General features: G+C 43.0%; 1 protein-coding gene across 1 annotated transcript in view; it reads left to right on the top strand.

Annotated features, from left to right (window-relative positions):
• The window catches only part of YEATS2 (YEATS domain containing 2), a 104,161-nt gene that overhangs the window by 79,990 nt on the left and 3,096 nt on the right, over positions 1 to 21,075 (top strand). Inside the window, exons 20-30 of the mRNA XM_021692432.2 lie at positions 2,303 to 2,479; positions 4,615 to 4,798; positions 7,931 to 8,059; positions 8,549 to 8,647; positions 13,254 to 13,356; positions 14,246 to 14,319; positions 15,661 to 15,740; positions 16,387 to 16,588; positions 18,649 to 18,875; positions 19,760 to 19,834; positions 20,756 to 20,829. Of these exons, the coding sequence (XP_021548107.1) occupies positions 2,303 to 2,479; positions 4,615 to 4,798; positions 7,931 to 8,059; positions 8,549 to 8,647; positions 13,254 to 13,356; positions 14,246 to 14,319; positions 15,661 to 15,740; positions 16,387 to 16,588; positions 18,649 to 18,875; positions 19,760 to 19,834; positions 20,756 to 20,829 (1,424 nt within the window). The remainder of the gene's footprint in view (positions 1 to 2,302; positions 2,480 to 4,614; positions 4,799 to 7,930; positions 8,060 to 8,548; positions 8,648 to 13,253; positions 13,357 to 14,245; positions 14,320 to 15,660; positions 15,741 to 16,386; positions 16,589 to 18,648; positions 18,876 to 19,759; positions 19,835 to 20,755; positions 20,830 to 21,075) is intronic.

Here is a 21,075-nt window from a genome sequence, read left to right as displayed (position 1 = left end):
GTGGGGCTCAGTCTCACAACCCTGAGATCATGACCTGAGCTAAATCAAAAGTTGGATGCTCAACCAACTGAGCCACCCAGGCGCCCCCTCCCTTTCATTCTTGATTATGATAGTTATGCATCTTCTCTTTTTTTTTTTTCTTGATCATTGATCTTTTCATGTTCATAGTATTTGGTTTCTTTGAGTACTAATTTCGCTTTGGTCAGATGTGTTTAGTATTTAAACAGATATGAGGCCCCAAAATTCTTTAGGCAGTTCTTTAAAATCTTAGCTTATTTCTTCTTACCTGTTTATGGTTGCAGCCAGTGTAGTGACATTCTCCCTGTTCAGCCACAGCAGAACAATTACCGTTGCTTTTTAATAAGTATTATTTACATAAAGCAATGCACAGATCATAAGTGTACTGTTCAGTGAGTGTTGACCAGTGTGTAAACTCATGCAAGCACTATCCCAATCAAGATACAGAACATGTCCCATCACTCTAAAACGTACCCTCATTTCCCTTTCAGTCATCATTTTTCTATTTCTGTCACCATAGATGGGCTAATCTCTGTCTGTTCCTGAACTTCATGTCAGTAAAATTATATAGTATATAGTCTTTCATGTCTAGCTTCTTTTGTTCCAGCATGTTTTTGAGATTTATCCATATGTCTATCAGTAGTTTATTCTTACGTAGTATTTTGTTGTATGACTTTCATTCTCCTGTTTATGGACATTTGGATTATTTCCAGTTTTTGATTATGAACCATACTGATATGAACATTCTTGTGTAGATCTCTTGTACAGTAGAAGAGCTAGGTCCTAGGGTAAGTATATGTGTCTGAGAAAGTTTATAAGAAACTGACAAATTGGTTGCAAAGTGCTTGTACCGTTTGATGCTCCCATAAATAATGTGAGAGAGTTCCAGTTGTCCTGCATCCTCAACAACATGGAGGACTGTCTTCCTTTTATTTATTTATTTATTTATTTATTTATTTATTTATTTATTTATTTATGAGAGAGCGAGAATGAGAGACAGAGAGCATGAGAGGGAGGAGGGTCAGAGGGAGAAGCAGACTCCCTGCCGAGCAGGGAGCCCGATGCGGGGCTCGATCCCAGGACTCCAGGATCATGACCTGAGCCGAAGGCAGTCGCTTAACCAACTGAGCCACCCAGGCGCCCTTCCTTTTATTTTTAGCCGTTTTTGTGAGTATGAAGTGATATCTCATTGTGGTTTTTTTTTTTAACTTTTAAAAAAATTTTTTAAAAGATTTTATTTATTTATTTGACAGAGCGAGACACAGCGAGAGAGGGAACACAAGCAGGGGGAAGGGGGAGTGGGAGAGGGAGAAGCCCAGGACACTGGGATCATGACCTGAGCCGAAGGCAGCTGATTAACGACTGAGTCACCCAGGCGCCCCCTCATTGTGGTTTTAATTTGCATTAGACTCCAATGCAAATTATGCCATGGCTGCTACTTCTGGATTCTAATCATGGCCCGTCCAGTTACTGTGTGACCCTGGTAAAATTACTGAGCTTAATCTCTTCCTGTGTAAAATGAAACTAAAATCTACCCGATAAGGTTTATGAAAAGATTGAATGACATAAGGTATGTAAAAATGCTTTCTGCTATTCCTGACACAAAGTAACTCCTTGGGGACTGAAGAATGGTATCTGCTTGTGGAGTGTATTAATTTGGGCACTAAGCAGTCATTTGGGCCAGGGGTCCGCACACTATGCCCAAGGCTCCCTGTTTTTATAAATAATAACTTACTGGCACACAGCCACCCCCATTTCATCTATAACGTAGAGCTGAGGAGTTGAAACCAAGACCATATGGCCTGCAATGCTGTACATGCTTATACCGTTCTCAGGAAAAATTTGCTGAGCCTTGATTTAACCCACTAAAACTATAATTTGTTGAATGGTAGTAAAATGCTCAGCCTGTATTAGCCAGGAGCACTTAATGTACCCATTTAAATCTGGCCCATCTTGTTTAGATTTTCATGTTTAAAGATTACATGTACATTTAAGAGTGTTTTGGACTCACTTATTTTGATAACACATGACCTGGTATCTTTGAAGTCACAGCTGCCAAATAGTGGCTTGCAGATGCATTCATTTACTTGTTCTACATTAGGGGTAAAGGAACATCTGTACGTAAAAAGTCAAACTTGAGAGCTTATTGGAAAGGTGCATAAACACCTCATATGGTGACTCTTTCTTGGCTCTGCTCTAATTCTTGGGCCCAGCGTAGGTAAAGAATAAATTGTGCCTGTGAACCAGGGCAACATTATTACTTCAACCCATTTTGTTTCTGCAGGCAGCCCCTGGGGGACAAGCATCGCTAATGAAAATATCTGATAGCACACTGAAGTCTGTGCCAGCCACCTCACAACTCTCAAAGCCTGGAACCACAATGCTGAGAGTGGCAGGAGGGGTTATCACAACTGCCACTTCCCCAGCTGTGGCGCTCTCAGCAAACGGTCCTGCCCAGCCGGTGAGGATTAGCATGACAGTAGAAAACCATAATGAAACATAAAGTAGTAAAAATATAGGATATTTAGTAGGTATACCAGTGGGTCATATTTATCTTTTTTAAAAATATGAAATACAGTTCACATGCCATGAAATTCTCCATTTTCAAGTGTACATTTCTCTGGTTTTTATTATATTCTCAAGGTTGTGCACTCGTCACCACTCTCTGTTTTAGAATGTTTAATCACTCCTAAAGCAAACTCCATACCCAGTAGCAGTCACTCCCTGTTCCCTCCCCCCACTTGCCCCCCGGTACTAGACAACCACTAATCTTTCTTGTGTCTGGCTTCTTTCTCATATTCTCAGGGTTCATCCGTGTTGTACCGTGTATCAGTACTTTATAGCTGAATGGTCAGTATCCAATTTTATGGCCATACCACGTTTTGTTTATGTATTTATTAGTTGATGGACATTTGGATGGTTTCTACATTTTTACTATAATGAGTTATGCTGCTGTGAACATTTACGTTCAAGTTTTTGTATAATCATATGTTTTTGGTTTTTGTGGCTATATACGTAGAAAACGGATTCCTGGATCATATCGTAAACTGTTTAACATTTTGAGGAACCGCCAAACAGTTTTCCCAGACATCTGCACCATTTTAGACTCCTACCAGCAATGTATGAGGGCTCCAGTTTTTCCACATCCTTGCTAATGCTTGTTCTTGTCCTTTTTTGTTGTTGTTGTTAAGCCATTCTAGTGGGTGTGAAATGGTATCTCCTTGTGGTTTTGACTTGCATTTCCCTGTTAGCTAATGATACTGAGCATCTTTTCATGTACTTATTGTCCATTTCTGTATCTTTTTGGGAGAAATGTCTCTTCAGATCCTCTGCCCATTATTTAGTTGGATTATTTTTTTATTATTGAGTTTTAAGGGTTCTTTAGATATTCTAGATATGAATCTCTTATGAGATTTGCAAAAATTTTCTCCCACTCTGTGGGCTGTCTATTCACTTTCTTGAAGGTACTCTTTGAAAACCACAAAATTTTTTAATTTTGACGAAGTCCAGTTTATTTATTTTTCTCTTATTGCTTATGCTTTTGATATAGCTAAGAAATCATTGCCTAATCCAAAATTACAAAATTTAAGCCAATATTTTCTTCTAAGAGTTTTATAGTTTTAGCTCTTACATGTAGGTCTTTGCTCCATTTTGAGTTAATTATTATATGGTGTGAGGTAGGGACCAAACTTCATTCTTTTGTATGTAGATAGCCAGTTAGTCCAGCAACATTTGAAGCCTCTTTCCCCCTTGAATTGTCTTGGCACCCTAAGGTCTTTTTGAAGCCGATTTTGCTTGCTTTTCAGGCTTTATCTCCTCCTACTGCCTTTCATATGCCTATTCATACCACTCTTCTTTGTAGTTCCTTGAACATACCATGTTCTTTCATGCCTCTCTCTCTACCGTCTATCTTCTGCCAACTTCTGCCAAGAAACATTCTTTTGTCTCTCCCTTTCCCTGTCTTAAATCTTGAAGATTCCCCTGAAGTGCCATATTTGTACATGAAGCTTTCCCTGGTACTCTCCCCTCCGCATCCCTAGACAGAAATAGTAATTTTCCTGTCAGTCTTAGTAGTGCCTTGGGCCTGCGCCTCTGGTAGCACTCCTCACAGTTTGGTAGCCCTGTCCTCCTGGAGGGCTGTTACCTCTGGGCCCTAGCGTTTAACACTGTGCCTGCGTGTGGTAGATGTTGCTTGGTTGAATGAGACAGATGTTAAAACATTAGATAGAGTTTTTAATAAAACTCACTTTATTTCACTTTTGTATTCTGAGATCATGTCCCTTTTTTGGTGTTGAAACATCCTTTTATAAATAGGTGGTGAGGGTTTTGGGGTTTTGTTGTTGTTGTTTTTAATGTGGTAACCCTCTGATACCTCCTTGTTTTAAAACTGAAAATTTTTTCTCGTCCATGAACTCTAAAAGTGTGGGAAACACTGAACAAGAGAGGCAGTCTTTTTAAATGGCATGGCATTTAATAGGTAAAAATAATAGCTAATAGAGAATATTTATTGAATATACTACATGGCAATCACTGTTCTAAGTAAGTTACACTGCTTTCTTCTTAATTTCTACTATTTTGGGCCCTATGTGTGAGCAGTCGGAAGGAACAACTCCCAGTTCATCATCTACTATCGGTTCTGTTGTGAAAACTTCTGGGCAGCAAGCAGTGTGTGTGAGCCAGGCCCCCGTGGCAGCCTGCAAGGCCGCTGCTCCCTCCGTCATCAGCGCCACGTCCCTGGTGCCCACGCCAAACCCCATCTCTGGGAAAGCCACCGTGTCAGGTCGGTTGTATCAGAAGGACATTCTTTCTCTCTTCTGTCTTTGGGCTAGAATATTTTTGGAAGGTCTTAAACGATATTTTGTATAGTAAGTTGTTAAAAATAATTAACTCAGCAATATTTTCCATATGGCTGCTTTTTTGGTAATTTATTCTTAAAATCAACACATAAATCCTTAGTCTGAAACGGTTTATGGATGGAATAAGAATTTTTAAATGATACAATTTTAGCCATCTGGAGCTCTGTGGAGTATTTTAGCTGCTTTCATCACGTAACTTTGTGGAGAACTGAGTTTGCTCTCCTTACATTACCATTTTCTTTTTTTTTTTTTTTTTATCAATTTTGAATGGAACACATTATAAAACATACTTTCATAAACAAAGTATATAAAATATAAATTGGCCTTGATGACTCCAAGTCGTGATTTTTGACATTAGGTACTAGATTGGGTAGTATTAGAGTGGCATGTGTGTGGTCTGGTAATATGGGTGACATCTTTGTGCCCACAGCAAATGGCCCCAGAAGAGTGTGCCTTTCACTTCTTTGGTTAACATACAGCACAAATCCTGAAGCCAGATTGCCTTAGTTAAAATAACTTGCTTCGGTTTCCTTGGCTGTAAAATAAGCTTGATAATAATATGGACCTCATACAGTTGAGAGGATTAAATGAATCAATATGTAAATGCTTAGACTGTTGTCCGACATATAGTAGCCATTATATAAGTAATTGCCGCTATTAGCATGTTTAGTATCCTTGTCCACATTTCCTTGAATTCTAAAGTCCAAAAAAGCTGTGAAAATCAAAGGTGTTTTTTTGTTTCTTGGTCTGTGTGAAAATTTTAGTGTGAAATCTGACTTCCATTGGATAAGCTGTTTATACGACTAAATATGAATATTTGTGTTTTGCCACAAAAACACTAATGTGCTTGATTACATTTTGCTGCCCAGATGCCAGTGGGCTGGTATAATATGCAACATTACTTCTCAAACTTGAAAGATCAGCTTTGTTTTTCTGCAATCCACCACAGACAGATACTCCCGTAAAATACAATAACAATGTCATAGCAGTGTCCCAGTGTTAGAAAAGTTTCTGAACACTCTTCGCTTCTGTATTACCTTGTTGCAGATTGTTACCAGCTTACCGGGAGGCATTGATACATACACAGAAGAAGCTGAGTATTACTGAGATACATGTATACACACATAAACATACGTTAATACATGCACACACACACGTACCTTAGTACCTTTGGATAAAAGATTGTGAATATTGTTATTCTTATTGCTATTACTACATTTCATACGTGTCTCCAAGCCCCCATGTCTTATTTTTTGGGTAGTTCGAGACCAAAAGATTAAGGCTGGTAGTTTTTCCCATGACCTCTACCTCCCAGTTACCATTGACCAAGTTCTGGTATAGGGAGTGCTGTTCTCTGTTAACAGAATGTTCTCAGGCACTGTGTTAGGACTGGAGTAGAAATTGTAGAAATAGAGGATTACTTTATGAGAAATAAATGCCCTTTCCTTTTCTTTTTTTAGGGAGAGCTCAAGCGGGGGTTGGGGGTGGGGCAGTGGGACAGGGAGAGAGAGGATCTCCAGCAGACTCCCCACTGAGCGTGGAGCCCGGTGCAGGCTTGATCCCACCACCATAGATACGACCTGAGCTGAAGTCAAGAGCCGGACACTTAACCAACTGAGCTACCCAGGAGCCCCTGCCTTTCCCTTTCTAATTAAGTTTTTAACATGAAGTAAATGAAGTCTCCTGGCTTTAAGTTCTTGTTTCCTGAGATGCTGCTGATGAAACTTTCTATGTATAATGTTTTCATAGACGAACCAAACTATTTTCTGCTGAACCAAACTAATTTTTCATGTATATGTCGACTCTATTTTTACTGAGGTAATTAATTTTTTAATTAAAGTGTGTGTGTTAGGGAGTATTTTGAACAAGGTCACTGTTGCGACTGGAGCAGGGTGAGCAGGGGAAGGAGTATTAGGACATAAAGTCAGAGGATGGGGGCCAAATCACATAGAGCCTTTGTAGGTCATGTTAAGAACTTTGACTTTTGGGCGCCTGGTGGCTCAGTCGGTTGGGCGACTGCCTTCGGCTCGGGTCGTGATCCCGGAGTCCCGGGATCGAGTCCCGCGTCGGGCTCCCTGCTCGGCGGGGGGTCTGCTTCTGCCTCTGACCCTCCCCCCCTCATGCTCGCTCTATCTCATTCTCTCTCTCAGATAAATAAATAAAATCTTTAAAAAAATAAATAAATAAATAAATAAATAAAAAATAAATGTGTGGGGCGCCTGGGTGGCTCAGTCGGTTGGGCGACTGCCTTCGGCTCGGGTCGTGATCCTGGAGTCCCGGGGTCGGGTCCCGCGTCGGGCTCCCTGCTCGGCGGGGGGTCTGCTTCTCCCTCTGACCCTCCCCACTCTCGTGCTCTCTGTCTCTCTCATTCTCTCTGTCTCAGATAAATAAATAAAATCTTTAAAATAAAAAAAAATAATACGTGGAGAATGTCCGATGTTTGGAAAATAAGAGCTGCACAGAGGTAGAAATTAGAAGGTATGGTGAGTACACACATTTTCAAAGTATTCGATCTATAGGGATGGTGTGAGCGGGACACAGATAAACTGGGACCAGATTAAAGTGGACTCTGAATACTCTGAAACTAATTTTGGAAACATTCTCTAGGCAGCCAGGAGCCAGAGAAGGTTTTTAAGTAGGAAAATGACAGTTCTCCAAATCAGAATATAAAATTTTACATCCAATTTGTGCCTATCACAGCTGGATACAGAACGAAGAAATTGTCATAGAAAACAGACATGGAAAAGAACTATCTTAAGATGTTAATACTGTTGTTTCCACCATTGGACTCTGGGTGACTTTTTCTTTTCTTTTTTTTCTATTCTGTTTTTCCAAAAATTTCTCTTACTTTATGATTGCAGGGCAAAACTCAGTCCTCACTGTCACATCATTGTTTCATTGTGAAATCTGGCATATCCGTTGCTTCCCGCTCTGTTTATCGAAGGGGTAAATGTCCTAAGACCTTCCTCCTGTGAGAAAATGTGACTGCTCAAGAGGGCAGGACTTTAAGGAAGCATCTGATCTTCAGTTTGGCCTTATCTTCCAACTCGTTTTAGGATTGCTAAAGATTCACTCCAATCAATCCACTCCCCAGCAGGCTGTCCTGACGATCCCCAGCCAGCTCAAGCCACTCGGTGTAAATACATCCGGAGGTGTACAGACTATCCTGATGCCTGTGAATAAAGGTGAGTCTGTCCCCTTGGGGCATGCGGGCCTCCACCTCCGGGCGGGCCGCGTGTCCCCATTCTGCCCGCGGCCCCTCCCCGTGCCACCTGCCCTTTGGCCATCTGCTCTCCTTGGCGTTTTGAACTCTGGAGCACCAGCTCTCGCACTGAACGTGAACCCCAGATGACCCATTGGTTTCTAAATAGCTCCCCGTTTCTAAAGTTGAGTAGAGGGGGAGCATTTTAAGCATTTATGAGAGTTCCAGGCTAATTGGATTTTTATTTTCTTAGTGACAAGCCCCCATTTCCACAGTTGAAGATCATAGCTCAGGTACCCTGTTCCCGTCAGTAAACAGCCAACCTTGTCAAATCACTGTATTAAGTGAGGACCTTTTGAATGTTGTACTGAAATTGTTTTTGTGCCATTCATCTAAAATGAGGCCATCACCTGGGAGTAATAATTTCTATATTTCTTACATCCTCTCCTTTTTTTTTTTTTAAACCTGTTAGTGGTTCAGTCATTTTCTGCCAACAAATCACCTGCCATTCTGCCTGTAGCTGCCCCAACTCCGATTATCCCCAGCTCTGCTCCAGCGGCTGTTACAAAAGGTAGGGAGTTTCTCATGGTATTTTTGCCTGCAAGTTTTGTGTAAGACGTTATTGTAACCTGGGTGCCTTGAATTTCAGCCTGTCTGAGTCAGTCACGTCAGAAATACTTACCGAGTGTTTATATATAGACTTGACACTGAGGGAAACAGAGATGGGTAAAGGATCGTCTGCACTTTAAGAACTTATAAAATCAGGGGCGCCTGGGTGGCTCAGTTGTTAAGTGTCTGCCTTCAGCTCAGGTCATGATCTTGGGGTCCTGGGATCGAGCCCCGCATCGGGCTCCCTGCTCAGCGGGAGGCCTGCTTCTCCCTCTTCCACTCCCTCTGCTTGTGTTCCCTCTCTCGCTGTGTCTCTCTCTGTCAAATAAATAAAATCTTTTAAAAAAAACAAAAAAACTTCAAATCAGGTTGAAGAGAGTAGTAGTAGACCGCAAGCAGTGATTGATAAATGCAGGATAAGTGATCTGGAAAGTGAACGCTGCAATATTTCAGTCTAGGATGTCTGCTCAGGGTTGGTGGGGGTGTGGAGGGGGTAGGAATTTTTATGGAATATGGATTATAACCTGGACTTGACTGAAGCATTTTGAGGGAGCAGTAGAGACAAAGACTCACAGGGCTTGTTTGGGGAAGTAAACCAATTAGGGAGACTCATCTGGAGTGTATAGTTGTGGTAAAGGAGCTTCAGGTAGGGCCAGGTTTTGGCAGGCTGGCAAGGGGGACATTTCTGACCACTGAGTAGATTGAGATGGTGTGGTGGGTTAAAGCAGCACACTGTGATGTCTGTAACATCTAGAATACTGAGAGCTACCGTGTGCTAAGAGCCTTGGGAGTACCAGGCACCACGCTGGCTGCTTTATGTAGATCACTAATTATCACAAGGCTTCCAGATAGCTCTTATGCCCATTTTGTAGATGAGGAAACTGAAGTTCGGAGATATGAAGTATCCACTTCCTAAATCTTGAAAGTTAAAAAGCAGTGCAGTCAGGATTTGAAGTAGTCTGCTTTTCAGACATGCCAGATCTTTCACACCAGTCTTGAGAAAAGGTGGATTTGTAACTTAAGGCGTGACCAGCTAAAATGGGTTTGCTGATTACAGTCCCCTGCCTGTTTTTTAAATAAAATTAATTGGCACCCAGCTATTCCCATTTATTTACATATGATCTGTGGGTGCTCTGCCAAGTCCAAGTTGATAAGTTCCAGTCGAGATCACTGATTGGTCCTTTATAAGAAAAGTTTGCCAACCCCTGATCAGAAGGTAGCTGATAAAAGAACTTGTATTAGCCTGGACCAGCATTTCTCCTCAATAATGGTTCCATTTCATAGGCCTTCCTCATGCAGATTCGGATTCAGTTCCTTTTGGACTGGGGTCAGAGCATCTCTGTATTTTAATTGTGATAAAATCTTGTATATTGAAATGCAAAGGTACTAAGCATGCCATTTGATGAACTTTGTTATAAACCCATGTAACCCATTTTCCATTCAAGATACAGAAATTTTCATCACCTTGTGCCCCTTCCTGTCAGTTCCCAACCCCCATAGGCAACCACTGTTCTGATTTCCCTTACAGTAGATCAGTTATGTCTATTTTTTTAACTTTATATGCGTGGAAGCACATGCATTTTTTTATGTCTGGTTGTATTTATTTACCATAATGTTTTTGAGATTCATACATATTGTACCTGAATAGTATTCCACATTGTAGGGAATACACCATAATTTGTTTGTCATTTCTCCTATTGGTGGACATTAGGGTTGTTTCCAGTCTGGGGCTGTATGTACAAGTCTTGGAGAACATATGCTGTCCTTTCTATAGTAGAATAGCTGTGTCAACCTGAAAATGCTAATTCTATAATTCTGTAGTTGTTGGAGGGCCAGATTAATGTGAGTACACTTGTACCTATAGAACTGGAGTATCTGAACTTTTTCTAAGGACTTCCTTCTGTTTCTTGAAGTCTTGGAATCACTAGGGATTGGGGGGATATATATTGCTAACAGTGAAATTAAATTAGGGTCATTCAATACAAGTCAATATAGACATGTAAAAAATTAATTTTATATAGAAATGAAGTGCTAACAACCTACTAAACAGTTCTGAGAGAAAGTGAAAAGACCTAAATAAATGGGAGGATACACCTTATTGTTTTAAATACAGTTGACCCTTAAACAACGCAGGTTTGAACTGTGCAGGTCCACTTACAGATTTGTTTCAATACAGTACAGTACTATAAATGTATTTCCTCTTCTTTATGATTTTCTTAATATTTTCTTTTCTCTAACTTTATTGTAAGAATACAGTATATAATACATACAACGTACAAAATATGTGTTAATCAACATTTATGTTATCAGTAAGGCTTCCAATCAGTAGTACACTATTCGTAGTTAGGTTTTTGGGGAATCAGAAGTTACGCATGGGTTTCAACTGCAGAGATGTGGCACCCCTAACCCTCCGAGTTGTTCAAGGCTCAACTGTAATTTTTATAAATACGAGAAATTATATTAATATACAGAAAGACCTGATGTGTTATCAGCTCTCCCCCCCAAAAAATGACATACAGAATCAATATAGTCCCAGCCAGAATGCCTACAGTGTTGTTTTGTGTGTGTGTAGAAATGGACAGACTGAGTCTAAAATGTATGTGGAAATGCAAAGGCCCAGAATGGCTGAGGCAGTTTTGAAGAACAAAATGGTAGGGCACTTGGACCACCAGATACACATACTGTAGTGCTACAGTATTGAGATAGTGTTGTATTCAAGGGTAGACAGAATAATGGAATAGAAAAGAGAGCCCCGAAATAGACTCACACGTTTATGGTCCCTTGATTTACGACATTCGGTAGGGAAAGGAAGTCCTTTTCCATAAGTAGTGCTGGGTTAATTAGATATATCCATTTGGGAAAACAGTGAACCTTATACCATAAACAAAAATTAATTTGAGTTGGATTATGGACCTAAATGTGAAAGGTAAAACAGTAAAACTTTCTATCAGAGAAGATAAGAATATCTTCATGATTTGGGGCACAGATGTTTTAAGAGCAAAAAAATGTGAACAGAAACTGCACAGAAGAGGTTATCCAGATAGCTCATAAAGATGTGAAAAGTTGTTCAAGCTCATTAGTTATCAAGGAAATGCAAATTAAAGCCATAGTGAGATGCTGTTAGATCACCAAAATTTAAAACACTGGCCATACCAAGTTTTGGCAAGGATGCAAAGCAGCTGGAACTTGCATACACTGCTGGTGGAAGTGTAAATTGATGTAATAAAGCAGTTTGGCATTGTCTAATAAAGCTAAACATACATCCGCCCTGTGTTCCAGGAAATACACTTCCAGGAAATGCACACATATGTCCATCCACCAAAAGACATATGCAAGAATGTCCATTGCATTGTTATTTTTAATAGATAAAAAGATGCTGATGCAAAGGATTATGTACAGTATGATTCCAGTTATGTGAAATTCAAAGTGGGTAAAAGGTGGTTATCTTTGGCAGACAGGAACTGCCAAAAGCATAGGGAGCCTGGTTGAGGACTAGGAATACTCCATCTTTTTTTTTTTTTTTTTTTTTTTGAGTTTTATTTAAGTAATCTCTGTACCCATTGTGGCATGACCCCGAGATCAAGAGTCCCATGCTCTTCTGACTGAGCCAACCAGGCGCCCCAAAATACTCTATATCTTGACTGGAATGCTGTACATGGGCGTATACATAGGCAATTGAACTATACACTTGATATTTGTGCATTTATGTAAGTTATGGATCAGTAAAAAGGGGGAGAGATGTATGAGTAGATCTCATTTGTAGACCCTTGTTATATAGGAAAGTACTGAGGATGTTGACTACGGAAATGACACGAGAAAGGTCACTTAGGAAAATTTTCTGGTGCTGATGTGCACGGTGAGTTGTAAGGGGAAGAGATCGAAGGCAAAGAAGCTAATGCAGAAGCAGAAAGTGTGTGGTCATGGATCAAAAGATCCAGGAAGACTGCGGGAGTACAGGGAGGCACGTGCGCTGAGACATTGCTATCTTCCATCAGTAGATTTGGTAAGAGTAAAGCCTACTGTGCTTGGCGTGGCTGTTGCCAAGCACAGCAGATCTGATTTTTGCTTTCTGCCTTATGTCTCAGAACACTAAGATAATGCTAAAAGTTGATAATCTTAGCTGGAGAGATGATATCCAAAAGGATACTAGAACTTAGAACAGGCCAGCATTGTATTTTAATGTGGCAGTGTGCGTGTGTGTGTGTGCATGTGTGCGCACGTGTGTGTGTGTGCATGTGTGCGCACACGTGTGTGTGTGCGTGCACGCGAGTGAGGGGGATATTGCATAGCAGTGTGGTTGACCCTGTAAGAAATATGTAAAAAGCCACTTTATTGCCCCACCTTGTCATGAGCCTGGAGTTGCTCCCCGAGACCCAGGGTAACAGTGCCTTCCTTGTCTGCTGATCCTGTGACTCTGGGTGCCATCTCAGTCCCCTGGCTGTGTCCCTACAGCAGCTGGTGTGGCAGTTTCCTCACCGAGTCTCAGTGGAAGAGCTTTTGTTTCTGCCTCACGTGTCCTTCCGTCATTGAAGGCTGACAGCTCTCTTTTTGTTGCTCTTCCCTTGTAGTAAAGACTGAACCGGAAGCGCCTGGGCCAGGCTGCCTCTCTCAGGAGGGCCAGACAGCAGTGAAAACAGAAGAAAGTTCTGAGCTGGGAAACTATGTCATTAAGTAATTATTTCAGTCCTTTCTAAGGAAGTTGTGCGTTTGGTGTTTTATATGGTACTTTCTTAAAACCCATACCTGTGACAGCTGAGTATGTGTAGAGTTGTGTGTGTATAGACGTAAGCCCCTTGGTGGGTGGAACCCTCTGTGCACGTGCAGTGAGCACGTGCTCACTCACTCCGCACAGCTGCGGAGTCTTCGTGTAACACAGCGGTATCACCTCTGGGCGGCCCTGGACTTGTCGCCTCCAGAGCCTCGGGTGGTACAGATCTCCCTCTAGCAGAGCTTGACAAGCATGTACTTTCTTTGCTGAAACCTTGGGCATGAAATTTCTCATGGTGTAATTCTCAGGTGTGTATACATTTTACACCTGAGTATCCACACACCTGCCTAATCGTAAATAGCTGCCTTTTCATGGGCTCTACACACTTACTCTTCTAAAAATACTTCATGAGGTTTTCTCATTTCCCAATTGGGAACCCACCTCTGACCATGTATTTTGAAGTATGTCAGATTATTGGGGACAGTGGAAACTTAGCCACTTTCACATGATTGGTGACAGCATGAGCCATATTAATCCTAAGAATAGGCATTTGTATATAGAAATGTTCTGCCCTAGCGGCAATCAGCTGCAAAAAGGTATGTGACTATTTAATTTTAAAATATAGATGAAATGTGATATTTGCATAATTTGCCATTCCTGGGTCTCATCTAGTTTATATTTAGAAGGCTATCTGTGGAAGGAAAGACATGCCCAATATAATTGGTTAATTTTAATTCCCTTGGAAAGAAGGGAATATACACATGAATTCGTGCGTGTGTGTGTGCGTATACATATGTGGCTAGAAACTGCTGTACTTACTACCTTAATATTCTTTTCTTTTATCCCTCTCAGGATAGACCACTTGGAGACTATCCAGCAACTCTTAACAGCAGTAGTAAAGAAGATCCCTTTAATCACTGCAAAAAGTAAGACAATTAGTCTGAATATATGGATGCATTTTTAAAGCTGTGAACTACTTGGGCTATTAAGTCAACTTAAATCATTTTGTATTCTAAATTAATAACGGATGTGGTGGTTACCTTAGGCGGTTTGAGTTCTAACTGTAGCTCATTTGCAGGATTTTAGAATTCACAATATCTTGGTCGTCAACCAACCAGTTGGTCTTTTACTGTTTTCACTGTGTTTGATCCAAGGAAGGAATTTTTTACATTTATTATTGCATGTAAATTGTAAGTCTGTTGTGTATATAATTAAAACTGCATTAGTTTTTAATGTTTATTAATAAGGAAAGAGATTAACATTTGCCTACAATGTGCCAGCTTTTGCGGGCTTGGTACTTTTACGGTCTCTTGTGGGATAGGTGGTATCATCTCGCGTTTTACAGATGAGAAAACTGAGGATAAGCAAGGTTAAGTAACTTGCTCAAGATCACTAACTATGGGGGGCGAGGAAGGATACTAACCGAGGCCTGTTTGACTCCAGAGCCATTAATCTTCTATCACTCACTATCCCGCACTTTGCTGAAATGCACGACTATCAAGACTTGGAGCAGTGAAGTCTGCTCTGTCGCTGCCCGTCGTCAGCAAGACTGAACGCTTGCTTCTCAGCCTCAGATGTTTTGACAGAACCAACCGCCTTTAGGGGGGAGATAGTCTGTTGATACTTAGGTGAATGCTTTTGAGCAAGATGACTGCAGACATTTACAGGCAAGGCATAAAGCAGATTATCATACTACATTCATGGGAATATGAAAACGAAAGTACAAACTACCCTGCTTGTTTTTTTTCTAACGGCAAAGAAATTACCTCTTTTTCCCTTGGTTGAAGTCTGGGGGTCGTCTTGCGGTAGTTCAAAGTAAATATTCAGGGACATTTTCCTAGCCCAGCAGGAAAAAATTTAAAAATCTCTGTGTTTAAAAATTTTAGATACTAAGACAGAATATTAGAGCTGGAAGGCAGGTCAGAAACCCAACTTTCGCAACAGTCATTTTAGAGATAGGAAAGCTGAGGCCCAGAGGGGTGCTGTGGGTTAACGGCGCGGCAGGCCTAGCCCTCAGATCTGCTCCTGCTGGAGAGCTGGGCACCCCGCGCTGCGCAGGTAGGTAGTCTTCTGCCGGAGAAGCCGCCGGTTTCCCAGAGGGCGTGCTGTTTGAGTACACACGGGTAAAGACACCACCCTCCCTCTTAGGCAGAAGGCCTCTGTGTTAGGCTGCAGGTGAGCTTGGCCGGTAAGGATCCCTCTAGTGAATACGATTTGGTTTCAGTCTAACAACTTTATTCAGAGCGTGCTGGATATGTGCGCCCTAGGTGAGGACGCCAGCTGCTTTTCTGCGAAGTCCGTGGAGCAGTATTACGGCTGGAACATTGGGAAAAGGAGAGCTGCCGAGGTAATACCAGTTGCTGTGCGGGCTGCCTCTGGGAGCCTGGGAAGGCCATACCCGGAAGCCGTGCGGGCTGGCCGCTTCCGGGACAGTGATGAAAGTTACAGCGTATTTTGTTGACTATTTAATGGGAGACTTTTTTCCTCCATGTAAAATCTCACCTTCGAACACTTGTAGCTAGCCTTTGAAAGGTCTGCTGCTTGTTTCTGCATTGGTAAAAATTTCTAAACATCTTTTATGATTTTCTTTCAATATATTACAATGAAACCAAGTATTTGTTGAGTCCTTACAACGTGGCAGCTACTGTGCCAATGGTGGGGCTGTGGGAGAAGGTGGCACGTTGGGAGGCGTGCTTAGGAAGCTGTGAGAAGGTTAGTGTGACGGGTTCGGAGAAGTTCGGCGGGAAGAGGGAAGCTGGGGACCACAGTTGGAGACCAGGCGAAAAACCTTCTAGGCCAGACCTGGGAGTTTCAGTGTTATTTCATGAACATCAGTTACTTCGCTTCTTTTTAAAACTTTCTAAAAACACAATCAGATTAAAAAAAAAAATTCTAACAGGTTAAGTTAGCATGGTCATTTACTGTTGGGTGATGTATTTGAACACACTGCAAAGTTTGAAATTGATATTGATTCAAAAAAATTTGTTTTTAAGTGGCAAAGAGCAATGACAATGAGAAAAGTCTTACAAGAAATCCTGGAGAAGAATCCCAGATTTCACCACCTGACTCCTCTTAAAACCAAGCACATCGCTCACTGGTGTCGCTGCCATGGCTACACCCCCCCCGATCCCGAGACCTTGAGGAGTGACGGTGACTCTATTGAGGACGTGCTGACCCAGATCGACAGCGAGCCAGGTGCGGCTTCAGTGGGGCTCCCTGGGCCCCGTCAGTAGCCCGAGAGGCGGTTTCACGGAACACGCTCTCACCTCTTCAGCTTCTGCGGTTCTTGGGCCGCTCCAGCCCTGGAGGACTTGAGGGACGGGAGCCTTGGCACACCGAGAGCCGTGTGTTCTGTCTCCCCCCGCCCCAGAACTGTTTGTGCCCCAGTGTCCCCAGCACTGGGCCCCAGCCAGGAATGTTCCAGCCCGTGGCATGCAACGGGCACACGCTGTTGTTCGACGGCCCCCCCTCCTTCGCATCATTTCTTCTTCTTTTTTTCTTTTTTAAGATTTTATTTATTTGACAGAGAGAACGAGAGAGGGAACACAAGCAGGGGGAGTGGGAGAGGGAGAAGCAGGCTTCCTGCTGAGCAGGGAGCCCCATGCGGGGCTCGATCCCGGGACCCTGGGATCATGACCTGAGCCGAAGGCAGACGCTTAACAACCGAGCCACCCAGGCGCCCCTTTTCTTTGAAGACTTTCCTAATCCCCCTCCTTTCCTCCAGATAGAACTGACTTCTCCTTCCTTTGTGACCTTATGACCCCTCATAGACAAGTCTACCTGATTTCTTGAAGATGGAGGCACTGTCTTACCTGTTACTTTATCTCCAGACCTAGCTAGGAAATAGACTACCCAGTGTTGGAGACACAGATGGAAACCACTAATAATGTTGCAGATTAGAAGAATTGTTTATTTTTTTTATAAACATTTCTTCTTTTTTTTTTAAGATTTTTATTTATTTGTTAGAGAGAGGGAGAGAGAGCACGCACACGAGCAGGGGGAGTGGCAGGCAGAGGGAGAAGCAGGTCCCCGCTGAGCAGGGAGCCCGAAGCGGGGCTCAATCCCAGGACCCTGGGATCATGACCTGAGCCGAAGGCAGATGATTAACCAAATGAGCCACCCAGGCGCCCCTAGATGAATTGTTTTATGGTAAAGAAACAAACAGTTGTGCTGTAGAGGGGAGGGAGCAGGGCATAAAGGATACATGGGGAGAATATTTTTGAATTTCTCCTTAAGAAGGGTTTTCTCCTCCTAACCCTACTTCTGTAGAAAAGCAGGAGCTCCACTCCCCATCTGAGGGAGCCTGGAACACAGGGAGGGGGGGGTGTGTGTGTGTGTTGGGGGGCGGTCCTTAAGACTTAGCCCAAGTTCCATTTTCCCCGTGCAGCTCTCCTGAGAGCTCGAATGCAGGATGACCTCTCCTTTCTCTGAAATCCAGCAGCACTTAATATCAGACCATAATGGTTTGTCAGAGATAAATATCTAAGCTCTTCGGAGGACAGAAACCATGTTGGTTATCTCCATGCTTCATTGGTAGCATGTGTGAAGCACAACACGTTACACATACTAGGCTTTCTGTTACAGTGATGGAGTAATTTCTAAGTGCCGGTCAGTGAAACAGAAGAAGCCAGGAGCTGGATGCTCCCCCACCAGCCTGCCTGGGTATCCTTAAGCCTGTCTTGTACCTGGTGTGGACCTCATTTCCTCCTCCATAAGGTTACAAGGATGCATTGGAAGATTCCGAGGTCCTTTCTGGCTTTAAAGTTCTAGTACTCTTTGTTAGACTTTGTGCACATCTACTTATTAAAGACTAGATGCACGGTTTACATTAAAATGTTAACAGTACTCCCTCTGAGCAGTGAGAGGGGCTCATATGGGCGATTTTTATTTTCTTCACTGGGCACTTAAAAATTTTCCAGAGTTAAAATATGAAAATCAGTTTAGTCATTAGTATTTGGAGCTTCAGGGCATGGCCTAGTTTTTGGTGGCATAAGTCAGAATTACATATTGTTTTGTCTTAGATTGCAGTCGCATCACGTATATATTGACACAAGTCGCCTGTCTCTGTGCTTGTCTGTCTTATGAATTACTAGTTCTCACACTTACCGTCCATAGAACTCTAGAACTGGAAAGAAGGTTAGCTCCCTTGATACTTATCCCTTCTTCTCTGGGTCTCGGATTGTGGTGTTATGGAGATGGGGAGTCCATTCCTGTGGCCAGCACAGCTGTCCTGAGACGGATCCCCTGTCATTTAGAGTGCCCGTCATCGTTCTCCTCTGCCGACAACCTCTGCCGGAAACTGGAGGACCTGCAGCAGTTTCAGAAAAGAGAGCCAGAGAATGAAGAGGAGGTGGACATCCTCAGCCTCCCGGAGCCATTAAAGATCAACATCAAAAAAGAACAGGAAGAGAAACAGGAAGAAATGAAGTTCTACCTGCCACCAACACTGGGGTCGGAATTTATTGGTGACATCACCCAGAAGGTAGGGGTTGTGGCCTCTGGTGTGAGATGCTCAGACCTTCAGCCTTATACACCAGACTTTCCTGGTGAAGTAAAAGTGTGAGTTTCTTCTGCCTGATGAACTTAGGGTATGCTCCCTGGACATCCCCTTTCCCACATCAGGGCAAGAAAACGAATTCCATGTGAAAAGGTTGCTTGCTGGCCATGGAATTGAAGCAGAGGCATCTAGGGATAGACCATTTTTTACTTTCCTCTTTGTTCTCATTTGCCTCCGTGGAAACACCACTCCCTCCTGAGGCACATGTCCTAATACTGCCAAGTGGTACTTGAGAGGCCGAGCCTTCCCTGACATTTTTCTAGCTCCCAGGGGCCCTGCCCATGGTGTGGGTGCGGCCTGCGCACTCCCGTGTGGTGCAGGAGGGGATGCCTTCTCCGCCTCTGGCCGGGCTCAGCAGCGCGGCGGCGTCTGCCCACCTGTCCCCGGTACGGCTGCCTGGGACTCAGAGCGGAAGGTGGGGTTTGTTTCATTTGGAGGAGAAAATGCAAAACGGGGCGAGCACAGGTTCCAAGTGTATCTTCGTCAAACAGGGCCTGAAGTCTGATTCCAGGCTTCCCAGTGGGTCGGTCCCACAATCAGAATTCCTGCAAATCCTGGCCATGTTCTTCCTGAAGGAGATTTGGGGGTAAAAGCGGGACTCTGCTAGCATGTTTAACAAGCACTCAGAAACTGAGATAAACAGGATCGTGTGTTCTTCCAGCTGTTAGGTCTCGCGTCCCTTCCCCCGAGTTTTGTCCAGAGAGCTTGTAGAGTTACTCTTTCAACTGGGTATTCGACAAGTGTGCTTGTTTGGAGAGCTGGGTTTTAGTGTAGAGATAGGAATGAATGGCTTTCTTCCGCTTTTCCAGATTGGGATCACTCTGCAGCCCGTGGCACTTCACAGGAACGTGTACGCCTCGGTGGTGGAGGACATGATTTTAAAGGTGGGCGCCGGCAGGCAGGATAGTCTGGGTCCTGGGCTGTTCTGAGTAAGGGACAAGGGCACAAATGGAACAGAGATGATAAGTTTTAAGAGTTTTCATTTTAATCAGGCTTAGTGTTTTCTCTTTTTTCTCTTCTGATTTTTAAATGAACTAAATCACAGGTCTTCTGAGTGTGAAAGCATCCATAAGAGTTTCTGTGTTGATGTCACTCAAACGATTCTTTTTGGTGCCTTCTGAAGCAGCCTGAGATGAGAGTGCTCTCATTGCTTTAGGAGGCGACAAAAGCAGAGCCTTGGGTTTTCTCCACATGTCACAACAACAGAGAAACAGCCACAATTGTCCCAACCCTGGGCAAGAGGATGGCAAACTAGCTTCCTTACCCGGCCTGATCTAGCTCCATCGGACCCCTTTTCCAGCAGGGACAGCTCGCAAATAACCCTCACCGGTTTTCCTTTTTTTTTTTTTTTTAATGGAAATAACCCAGATTTTATTTTATTTTTTTTAAAGATTTTATTTATTTAAGAGCACGAGCGGGGGAGGGGGGTGAGGAGCAGAGGGACAGACTTAGTGCTGAGCAGGGAGTCCGAGGCAAGGCTCAAGCCCAGGGTCCTGGGCTCACGACCTGAGCCGAAGGCAGATGCCCAACTGGCTGAGCCACCTAGGCAACCCCCCTCACCGGTTTTCCTTAAAAACAATGTCTGATTAATGAACATTCCCCCCATTCATAATTTCTCAGAATCATGGCCTTTATATTTGTGATGTAATATTTGTGGTCTATTATTTGGAAATGTTTTCTTAAGGACTTTTGCTCCTTAGGTACAACTGTTTCCAAAGTTTTGTATATGGGATGGGGTCAGATGTGTCCCTTCCCACCAGCAGGCATGTGGCCATTTTCGAGAGTAACCCTATCTTCTGTCGTAGGCCACGGAGCAGCTGGTGAACGACATCCTGAGACAGGCTTTGGCAGTTGGATACCAGACAGCATCTCACAACAGGTACTGAGATCTCTTTAGTCAGTGGTACTAGGCTTACAGGTATTTCCTGACAGGTAAGTTGCCCATGAAGAGGTTTTATACCTCATCCAGTTGGAGATGGAGGTGACAGTGCTTGGGACATTCTCAGAGCCAGACATACTCAGGGGTCTGCTTGGTCATTTTGAGACTCCCGTGGTGTGAAAGCTCAGCTTTGCCCAGAGGTCTGTATCTTCCTAATCACGCCTTCAGACACACTGTTCATTAGGA

This window comes from Neomonachus schauinslandi, chromosome 1, assembly GCF_002201575.2.
Source record: "Neomonachus schauinslandi chromosome 1, ASM220157v2, whole genome shotgun sequence".
NCBI lineage: Eukaryota > Metazoa > Chordata > Mammalia > Carnivora > Phocidae > Neomonachus > Neomonachus schauinslandi.
The sequence above is the reverse complement of the archived record's forward strand: the minus strand, read 5'-3'. Positions and strand labels throughout refer to the sequence as shown.